At 46.7% G+C, this 10,558-nt stretch overlaps 1 protein-coding gene across 1 annotated transcript in view; it reads left to right on the top strand.

The window, feature by feature from the left end:
* Nucleotides 1–471: 471 nt before the first annotated feature.
* The window catches only part of METRNL (meteorin, glial cell differentiation regulator-like), a gene marked incomplete at its 5' end in the record, with an annotated part of 18,751 nt that continues 8,664 nt past the window's right edge, over nucleotides 472–10,558 (top strand). The window contains one exon of the mRNA XM_010138967.1: nucleotides 472–860. Within this exon, the coding sequence (XP_010137269.1) occupies nucleotides 472–860 (389 nt within the window). The remainder of the gene's footprint in view (nucleotides 861–10,558) is intronic.

Below are 10,558 nucleotides of genomic sequence, written 5' to 3'. Positions count from 1 at the left end.
ATTGGGAATATAGACTTGGAAGGGGAACAAAGTACTCGGAAGAAGGTGGAGTCCAATCTGTGAAGCTGGATAACTTGCTGGTTTAAGCTACCAGGAAGGGAGTTCAAGTGTACGTGTTTTACTTAGTATGCGCCAAGTCATTTGCCACAGCTCAGCTGATGGGCAGTAACCGAGGCTGGAGTAATTTAATTGCTTTTGATCATGTGCTTATATCCTATTTAATTCTGAAGTCAGTTGCTAGTGGTTTGACTTTTTCTTTGGGGAGAGGATTTAAAATTGTCCCGTGGTATTAAGGTTGCAGTCTTGTAAGAGACAAGCACTTCTGGCCGCTGCAGAGCTGGATGGGCTCATACTCAGTACTGTCGTAGGTTTCCTGCGTTTGTTGATGTGGGTCTTTGAAGGTTTGAGGTTATGACAGTCACGTTACCAGCTCTGTCATTTCTCTAACTTTCTCTTTCTTTCTTCCCCCAGTGGCTTAACTCACGAGTCTCACAAGAAGGATGTTGAACAGGTCTACCTCCGTTGTTCTGAAGGGTCAATAGAGTGGATGTATCCCACGGGAGCACTCATAGTCAACCTGCGACCCAACACTTCACCTGCCTCTTACAAACATTTGACTGTTTGCATAAAGCCCTTCAAGGACTCTGCAGGAGCAAATATTTATTTGGAAAAAACTGGAGAACTGAAACTCTTGGTCCGAGATGGAGATCGCAATCCCAGTAAAGTATATTGCTTCGGCTATGATCAGGGCGGCCTGTTTATTGAGGCCACTCCTCAGCAGGACATTAGCAGGAAGATTACAGGCTTCCAGTACGAATTGATGAGCAGGGGGATAGCGTCTGATTTGCACACAGTTTCTGGTGAGTTCTGGGATATTGCTCATATTTTCACGTCCTGTATTGGATGTGTAACAGATGGCTGAGTGAGTGAGTGAATGAGTGGGAAAGTGGTGGGGTCTGAATTTCATGTGCTTTTAAGGACTTGTTTTATAAACAGGCAATTGCCAAAGAATTGATTCTGGTTTTTTCTGTTGTTGTTTTTTGGAAGCTGGTAGCATAGGCTGAAATACAAGGGCCGCGTTGTGAACGAGCCTCCTGTTGCAGGCATGGGGTGAATCACAGGAGCTGGTTTTACCCTGCAGTGAACTCTTGCAGTGAACTGGGCTCCTGAGCTTTGCTGTAACAGTTTTCTAACTACTTTTTTACTCAGTTTTTAAGACCCTGCTGCATGTTTTGAATAATAAACATTTAAACAAGGAGGAACTCCTTTGCCATGTTTTTTTTCCCTCTGAAACTACTGCTACTTGCTGACCTAATTATGGCTTTTTTTTTTTTAACAAGGAAAATGATGTGTTCCTTCCTCAGCTCTGCCTATTACACTCTCTTGAGCATTACTGTGCCATGGCAGAGCTCTTCAACAGTGCAACAATACTTTCACAGTGCTAGCGTTGTCTTCTCAAGCAAGTTTTGTAGGGAGGAATTTTACACCAGGGAAAAACCTGTAGGAAGAGGGAGTGGACAAACTGAAAGAGCCGTAAAGCCTGACACTAAATAGCAAACTAAATACCCTTTGGGAACAATAGCTCTAGGTGTAACCTAGTTGTGCTGATCAATTAGTTTGAGAAGGAGAAAAACCAGGATTTGTGAAAGGTGACGGGGAAGGGGAAGTTGTTCTCTTTAGGTAGGTGTGTCTGGTTCACCTATCTCCTCCATTCAGAATTGCCTGTACCTTTTATCCCTGAAACCAAGGAGCGGGAGTTTCCAGAATACCCTGAGGAATAGCAGATGTAGGCTAGTTTGTCCCGAATTACTATGGAGGTTTCAAGGTTTAGGCATTTTAAGTAGGGTGGCCATGACAGCTACCAGATTTCTCTTTTGGAATGGTAGGGAGTGGCAGCAGGGAGAAGAGTCCTCCCAGCACCCTGGAGGTGATTTGGCCCCGCGTAAAATGCAGAAGCGAGCCTAAGCCGCCATACGGGGGCTGTCCAGATGCTGCTGCGGTAGCGATGCCACATGCTTTGCCTGAGATGCTACTCGGTAAGCGCTGGTGTGGCTCATTAAACTGCAGCTCTGTCTCCCGGGCACTGCATCCCTCCTCCTTTTTTGGGATGAGCAATTGCAGAACTTGAGCCCCATCCTCTCCCCTCCCCTGGCTCCCTTCCACAACGCGACTCTGACTTTATGTGTTTGTATTTTGGAGGGTGCTTGCTGCCCCGCTAGCGTTTAGATGTTGGCACACCAGTTCAGACATGGCTTTTTTTTGTACAGAGCTTAGTTGGACTGAGATGAACCGTTCTTAGCTCAGTAAGAGGGTAGTTGGCTGAGGGCTGATGCAGTAACCCCGGTAACTGATAGATGGCGTGTTTGCCATGAAAACAAAGAAAATATAAACAAATACTCATATATTTAAGTTGCCTTCTTCACTCTTGCTGCCTGTGTAACAGGAGGCTTAGCATCAGGGTTCTGCATTTCAAGCAGAGTTCTCTGCTTCTGCATTTTACAAGTGCTGCAAAAGAAGTGGGTTATCTGCTGCAGAGCTGTTTTCCCAGTAAGATCATATCTGTGAAGATGAATGCGCTGTGCAGAATGTTAGCTATGTGGTAAAATTCCACTGCAGAAGACATTAAATACATTGTTTAATTAGTTATTTGGAGAATGTTCCCAGATTCAGTGCTTCTTTCTTTGACAGGCTGTGAGGATGGAGGCACAGGCAGGCTAGTGTTAAGTCACTTAAGCTTACAAGAAAAGTCCTATACTTTTTTTTTTTTCCAAAAAAAGAAGTTGAAATAGCTTTTGCATATAGTAAAATAATCTGCAAGAAATATTCCATATCCCTGTTATTTTTAGTTTGCACATATATACGATTTCTCCTGAGCTTTGCTGAAATGAAGAGGACTCGCTGCTGGTGTACTTGACGTCTCAAGCCAGCCCAAACCGCTGTGTTTTTAGAACTAAGTGCTCTTCGTTCCACATAAAATCTTGGAGATTTTTAAAGCTGATGGGAGTTGTCTTCAGAGACTTTCAGAAGTCAGACCGAGGACTGACTCCAATTACAGCCTTCCTCTTTGATAGGCATATTAAATCACTTTTTCTGTGACTGCTGTATTCTCAGCAGCTGTAGCAGACCCTGGTTGAATTTCAGTGCTGTCCTATAAAACAATGTGGTAGGCTATCTGCTTCACGCTCCAAGTGTCTTGTTTGGACAGAAGAAGCACTTTAAAAGTTTATCAGCAGAGCCTTCAGGGCAAACTAGGGATCTCTATTGTATTTTAAATTATTTCTCTTGCCTTTTTTTTGGATCCCCAGACTCTGGGAAGGGGTGTTGGAGGTGAAAACACGATGAAAATGCCATACATGACTCTTTCCACTACTCAGTCAGACGAGCACTTTTATTCTCCTATAAATATCTGTATGTCTGGGGAACCTGCCAAATAGCTGCCTTGTGAGGCTTCTATAGAGCAATATATTTGGGGCTCTTTGCAGTTCGTGGACCTCCTTTCTTCTGGAGCTGCTTCTAGGTTTTTTGTGAAACCTGCAAATAAATGCCCTTTCCTGAACTGTTTGGAGAGGAGCAATCTCCAAATTTACAATCAATTGACTGGAATCACTGGTGGCTTCATCAGAAGCATCCAGCCAGAGGCGAGTGCTGACCTTAAAGGAGCTGAAAACTGGATTTAAGGTTCTGCATTTCTCTCCAAGCATACTTCCGTCCCTCGGTCACAAACCTGGCTCACACCGTTCTGGCTGTTGCACACTGGAAAACTGAGCCTGCTCATCTCAGCTGCAGTTTGATGGAGCTCGTCAGAGCTGGCAGTATGTGTGAAGAGATGACGAAGACGTGAGATGCTGTTGCTGATGGGGCTTAGATGTGCTGGCAGAGCTGGGCAGAGGAAGCTCACGCACTGCCTGGTCTCACTTGTGGTCTCACAAGCGTTGCAGCGCTTCGGCTGATGGCGAAGGACCAAAAGTCACAAATGCTGCGTTATGTCCTTCGGTCTGCGGAGCGGGGGAGATGACTATCATAAAAGGTGCAGGTGTGGGGCTCGCTAATCCAGCCCTTTCCTTGTGCAATAACTACTCGCTAACAACTTCTCTCTGCTTTCCCTAATCAGTGTGCTTGTTTCCTGGTGATAATGATTGTACTCTGCCCTTGAGTCTGCTCTCGCTTCTTAACCTGGCATCCCAGCTCTGATTAAAGAGTGTAAGTCATCTGTTTAATGCTTTAATGACCTGTTGTGTCCTCGGAGTCCTGACATTGCAGGGTGCATCAACAAATCAACAATGCTTGGCAGGGTGCCTGTGGTTTAATTAGAAAACCTCAAGTTTTATTAGTTTACAGTCATTCTTTCCCACTTAATCAGAGTCCAGCAAATAATTCAGTAGAAAACGTACAGAGGTTCTGAATTGGCCTTTCCCTTTTCTTGGGAAGGTTGAATGACACAGTGCAGCCTTCCAGTTTTCCAGATTTTGTGGGTTTAACCCTTTTCTTGGCTCTGACTCTGCCTTGTCACATTCTTCTAAGATTTCTCTGACTTAGGAAGTGTTTGCAGTATACTGATAGGTTTTCATTCCGATTGCTGGAATTTGGTATGGGAAGGTTTTTACTGTGCTAGTAACAAGCAAAAAAGCTAATTTCTAGGGGGGGGTTAGTTTCTTAATCGTGGAAGAAGAGCGAAGGCAAGCATGCTAGAGTGCTTGTCACCATTTTATGTGAGTAGTCCCTAAGAAGGGTCACCTTGGCCATTCAGACACCTTGATGGGTGTGTTCTTTTCTTCATACCCAAAGTAATGGGTGATTGCAAGTGCTTCAGATTAGGTTTTAGACTGGACCCCTATGTAATTCCCATCCATGCTGATGGTCCATTAACTAAAGCTCGTGCTTGCGGTAAAGCTCTGAAGCCTTGGTGTTGGCCCAACTGAAGAACTGAGGCACTGTGACATTTTGGCCTGAGGCCATTTGAGAAGCAGCAGAACTTGTTGCATTGTGTTGATTCTAACCTTCTCTGCTTCTGCTGGAAGAAAACACTCTGTGTCTCTGTTATACTGCCAATGCTGGCAAGTAGATGGAGGTTTTGGCAAAAGTATTGTTTGGCCATATAGTTTCTAGAAGTTTTCCGAAGGTGATGACCCAGATGATCTTCTCGGCTATAGTGGAACATGTGCCTGGTCAGGGTCTGCCATGCACCGCAGCAAGCAGCTCGGATTAAATTCCTAGGAAAAGTATGAGGACCATTGAGAGTCACTTGCTTTTTAAGTTCCTCAGCTTCTGCCCAGCTAGTCTGAAACAAGAATCTGTAGGTTTGACCAAACGTTTTGGAGAGGAAAGTCAATCCCCTTCCCCTCTCCCACCAAGTGACCTTTAGCTTGTTACCTCAGGTCTGTGTTTCAAGCATCCAAGCTCCGGGTCCGGCTTTATGTAAGCTGTAGTTTGCTTTTCCCACTGCACGCTCCTGGGATGTCTGTAATAGGGCTGTTAGAGCTCGGGAGGTAAATGGAAAGGCCTTTCATTACCCACCCGCTTTTGTGTAGTAAAGAAGTCAAACTTTAACAAAAGTGTCCCTTTATCTTGATGGCATCTACTGACTTAGTGCAGGTTCTAGTAACTGTTTTATACGTTTTCTGTTTTTAATGCTGGGTACCCGGCTGAGAATATTAATAGATAAGAGGTACAGCCCTCCAGTGGGCATCTAGAAAACAAGGCAAAACTGGATAAATCCAGTTAACTAATTACAAACAGTATTCGGCTGTTTCCTGTACACTGTTAGTTCCTTGGCCTGAGAAAACCGATCGGAAATTAAGAAAGCTCGTAAGTGTTTGGGCTGTGCCAGTGTTTCTACTAACAAATGACATTTTGCAGCACCCTGTGTAACTCATGATCTTATTGCAGCTTTGGTTTGGCAGAGGTGGGGCACTAATCTGCCATCTCTGCAGGTATTCTCCCAGAGTGCTGTCGTCATCACAGCTCTTAGGCTCCTAATTTCATGCTTTCCTCTGGTTGCTCCCAAAAATCCAAATTTTTTTTCTTTCTTGGAGGCTGGATGCGCTGCTAAGCTTTGCAGATGTGCTGGTGTATCTTTCACTTCTTGCTGGAGTGGAAACACTCTTGCTTTTTTGTCCCAGAGGCCGGTGAGCAGGAAGCTGTGGCTGGCGCGCCCGCTCTCTGCTGCGGTATTCGCAATATGGAAATTGTGGTCGCACGCCGCTGCGTTCATTGCCACCGTTAGCAGAAGAGGTGATGGAAAGAGGCACTTGGAACACTTAAACTGAAAGTCCCTGTGACCTTTATGCTTAGCACAGGTTCTGTTGAGTCATTGTGACCATCAGAGATGTTGGCACCGCGCTGCATGGCAGGGCTAGGAGCACTGCTTGTGCTGCAGGGTTGGCAGGGGCCATGAGATCAGAAAAATGGCTTGCTTTGCCCTTACCAGCCCCAGGCCCCGCCCCCCGGCCTCCACTTTTCTGCCCAGGGTAAAACTCTCACACCTCCTAGAGTTAAGCTTTTTACAGGAAAAAGGCAAGCGTGGTCTGATTTGATACTCACAGAAAGCCAGAGTGATATCGCACTCCTCCCATCCTGGTGAAGCGCACAAGGAGCAGCGAAGCAACGTCAAGGGATCTGTTCTGAGTGCGTGTCTGGGCGGTGTCTAAGGTGGACTCACCGGTGCAGCTGAGGGTTGCTGCTAAAGAGGCTTTTCTCTCTCTAACCACCAGAAAACAGCCTTTAATGCAGTTGCTCAAAATACATTTCAATTATTGGCCCTATAGGGCCCATTTTGACACTCCTGCTTTAGGATAGGTTAATTTCTGAGTAATTTTTTGTGTGCTTATCCTCCTTGCAGGAAGGTCCTCTGTAGAAACTTCCATGTCGTTCCCCACAGTACGCGGTGATACAAAACTAGACACTTACAAAAGAGCAAACAGCACTCCCTAACCCTGTATGTGTTTGAACAAGCACGTTTCAAGGTAGTTTTTGAGAGCATCTCTCTGAGCTGGGTGTCATGGGTCAACATCTGAATTTGGAGGAGCTGGAAACCTGCTCTAATTATTAGGTGCCTGAAGTAGTCGGATTTGCAGTGAATGATGGTGGGGTGGTGGGGAGAGTTTGAAAGCAAAGTTTTGGGATTTATTCCTGTGTGAGATGATTTCAAAGAGCAGTTTGGATGCCCGGGGAATACACACCCCCTTACGTGATCCTGCACTGAGCAAGGGTGACGCTTCTGGGAGCTGAATCTCAGTAAGGTCAAAAATGTTGAACTGCGAAGTCTTCATCTAAAAAAACAAAATTGGAGAGATGCTCTAATTTAATCTCTCCTTGCCCCAAGAAAATGAATTGACAGCAGTCTCCTCTGGCCCTGCTTGTCCTTTGATGTTGCCAGGACAGTAGTTGGGTTTGCAGTGGGCAGGGAGGTGACAATGGAGCTGCGATGATAAATACACAGCTGCAGGGGAGAGGGCTAAGAAAATAGCTTATTTTTGCTAGACTGGCCACGAATGCCGTTAGCTTATTTCTCAACTCAGTGGGCAGTCAAAACCAATAAGCAGTCAGGTGTATTGTCCGGGCAGCTGGGGCTCTGCTTTGCTCTGACCTTTACGTACTGGGGAAGATAGTCCCACAAACAGATCTGCAGTCCAGCGGAGTTGCCTGGCAGTCTTTAATAATGTTCTGTGCTTGCTCTGCAAAACTATTTAGTTTGCTAATTCCTGAGGCTGTAGTTGAAGAAGGGGTGGGGGGGGGTGGCGGGGGAACCACATTCCTCTTCCCGCCCCCTACCTTCTCTGAGGAATAAGAAACCTACTCAAATGTTGGCCACATTTTTCCTGTGTCAGGGCCTTGATTTGCACGACAGAAAATCTCCTTGCCTTAATCTGCTGTAGTAGCCGTGAAGTATACACTTAATACTGCACGGGTCAGGGAAGCTGCCCTGGACCCAGAGCTGTGATAATGCCAAGTAACAAGGGACAGGACAAGAGGAAACAGCCTCAAGTTGTGCCAGGGGAGATTTAGGTTGGATATTGGGAAGAATTTCTTTACAGAAAGGGTTGTGGAGCATTGGAACAGGGTGCCCAGGGAGGTGGTGGAGTCCCCATCCCTGGAGGGGTTTCACAGATGTGTCAATATGGTGCTGAGGGATGTGGTTTAGGGACCCTGGCAGTGCGGGGTGAACGGTTGGACTCAATGATCTCAAAGGTCTCTTCCAACCAGATGGTTCTGTGACCTTGGGAGGTTTAGTGTTGTCAGAAAAGCTGCTGCCATGTGACACACAGATTTGGTCCAGCAGTAACTTCTGCTGCTGATTCAGACTTAGGCAGGATGATGTGGATGGGTTGTCTGGGCAGCGCCTCGTGTATCTTTCTGCACTGCTTGCACTCCTGGATGGGATGTGGGCACTGACGCCTGCAGCAGACAAACTCTGGTGTTTGCCCGTGTCCTTTCTGGATCGAAGCCTGGCTGCTGGGAGACTCGTAGTGATTGTCAGTGCTGGGATGTGCGCGTGGAGCCTGGCCTGGCTTTCCATTGCCTTGCCCCACCCCAGGATTGTTCCTCTTTGTGCAGGACGCACCTCTGCAGAGGTGCACTAGCCTGTTAGTAACTTTACACCAACTTCATCTGTGTGTAAGTGGATGTGAAAAATTTAAGAGGGAAAAATAAAAGGAAGAAGTCCAAGCTTATGTAGAACAGGTGAATGATCTTATATGACAAAGAAACGTGTGCGCTTAAGTAAGGAAAGGTCTATATATCTTAAAGCATTTCCTGTTACAAATGGAGAACCTTAGGTAAGTTTTTTGGGGGTTAACTGAACAATGTTACAGCATAGAAGATCTCACTGCGTGAGATGTAGCCCTTCCACAGTCCTCATCAAATAAACAGGGCTTTAAAATCAAAACTGCCCTTGTTCCTTTAGAGCTCTCGCACATACCAGAAAGATTTTGATTTCTGGAAGCAGGAAGGAGAAGGACCCGTGTGAATGGGAGTGCACATATGCTCTTTTTTTTTTTAAAGACTCACTTAATCTTTGATCTGTCGTTACTTCACTCTCAGGGTTTAACTTTAACCAGCCACTTGTTACTTAATTCTATTCCCCTACTCCATAGGAGGCATTATTGGCCCAGACCGAAGAGGAGGGTGGTGGGGAGGGAGGGAAGGCTTCGCGTTCCTGGCGGCTCTCCAGCCTGGCAGTAGGTGCTGGCTCCAGCCTCTCCCATAGCCCGAGCAGGGGCAGAGGGAAGCTCGGGCAGCAGAGCCATGCACCTGGCTGCACAGCTTCGCCGGGGCACGGGAGTGAAAAACATCGTCCTTTTTCATTTGCTGCCTTGCAAGCACTGCGTGACATCTCAGCTGAGTGTTTTGTTAGCTAGCAGAGACAAAACCAAACAAAACATCAAACTTCATCATTTTATGTTTTCCTAGATCTGATTAGTGTGTGCTTTTATAAGGCTTTGGAAGGACATTTTCTTGAGAAGAAGAAAGAGATATTTTCCAAGTGAATTTTAGGAGGGGATGAGCCAAGCCAAAAATCTTTGTGGTTTTTGAGTCAGTAGAAATATTTACCGTGGTCCTGTGCTGCTGGGCGGTGGATGGACAGTGTGGAGGTGCGATGCTGCGGGTGCCTGCGCTGGCAGGTTCCCATGGCGCAGCCAGGAGCGAGGCCCTGCCCTGCCCTTTCCTCTGCTGCAAGGTCGGAGGAGGGTGGGGGAATCGCTCTACTCTGTGGAGGCTCCTCCGTCTTGTTCATACCCTCACCTGCCCAGTGCTTCCCGTTCCTAATCCCCCTTTGGGCAGCAGCGGTAGGTTTGAGGAAGGAGAGAGGTGGTTTCTGTGGGATAAACAAATAGACACATTTTTTTATGGCTTTGTATTGGTGTCTTGAGCACACACAGCAGGAGGAATTCCCAGCACTTACCTTGCTGCCTGCTTTTCTCTTTAATGGCAGTTAGGAAGGGGGAAAGAGAAGGCAAAAAAGTGGCTGATGAGTACAGGTGCTGCTTGCACAGAAGGGTGGACTGGTACAGCTGTAGAGACACCTCCTGCTTGCAGGGCTCTCTTGTTCCCATTGTAATTCAGACAGAATAACTGAAAATCTGATCTGCTGAGTAGGGCTTTTTGGACACGATGCATTGCAGACTTGACTGCACCTGAGGATTTTTATAGGGCTGGTGAGGCAACAGGTAAGCGCGGGAGCTCGGCTGGGAATTGGCACTCGTCCTGTCCCCATTCCGTCGCTGCCCACCCCAGCACTGAGGTTTGCCGTGGCGGCGTGGGAGCCCCAGGCCCAGCGCTGCTCTTTGAACTCTGCCGTGGGGTCGAGAGGGTGGAAAGGGTCTGGGTAGTGATGGAGACTGAACTGCTCCAGTTGGACACGTATGGGAGGAGGGGAGGCAGGGAAGGGTGGTGTTTGGGACAGGGATTATTTTTTCCTGGTGGCCTGGAGGAGGTGGAACAGAAAAAAGTGTCTCAAATATGTGACAATTCTCTTAATTTTTCCTGGGTTGATTCAAGAGTATGATGTAGAGTTTAACAGTGTCTAATCCTGCTTGAATAAAAACTGCTCTGCTTTTTT

Source organism: Buceros rhinoceros, unplaced genomic scaffold, assembly GCF_000710305.1.
Source record: "Buceros rhinoceros silvestris isolate BGI_N320 unplaced genomic scaffold, ASM71030v1 scaffold17776, whole genome shotgun sequence".
Lineage (NCBI taxonomy): Eukaryota > Metazoa > Chordata > Aves > Bucerotiformes > Bucerotidae > Buceros > Buceros rhinoceros.
Note: the sequence above shows the minus strand (reverse complement) of the source record. Positions and strands in the feature narration are given on the sequence as shown.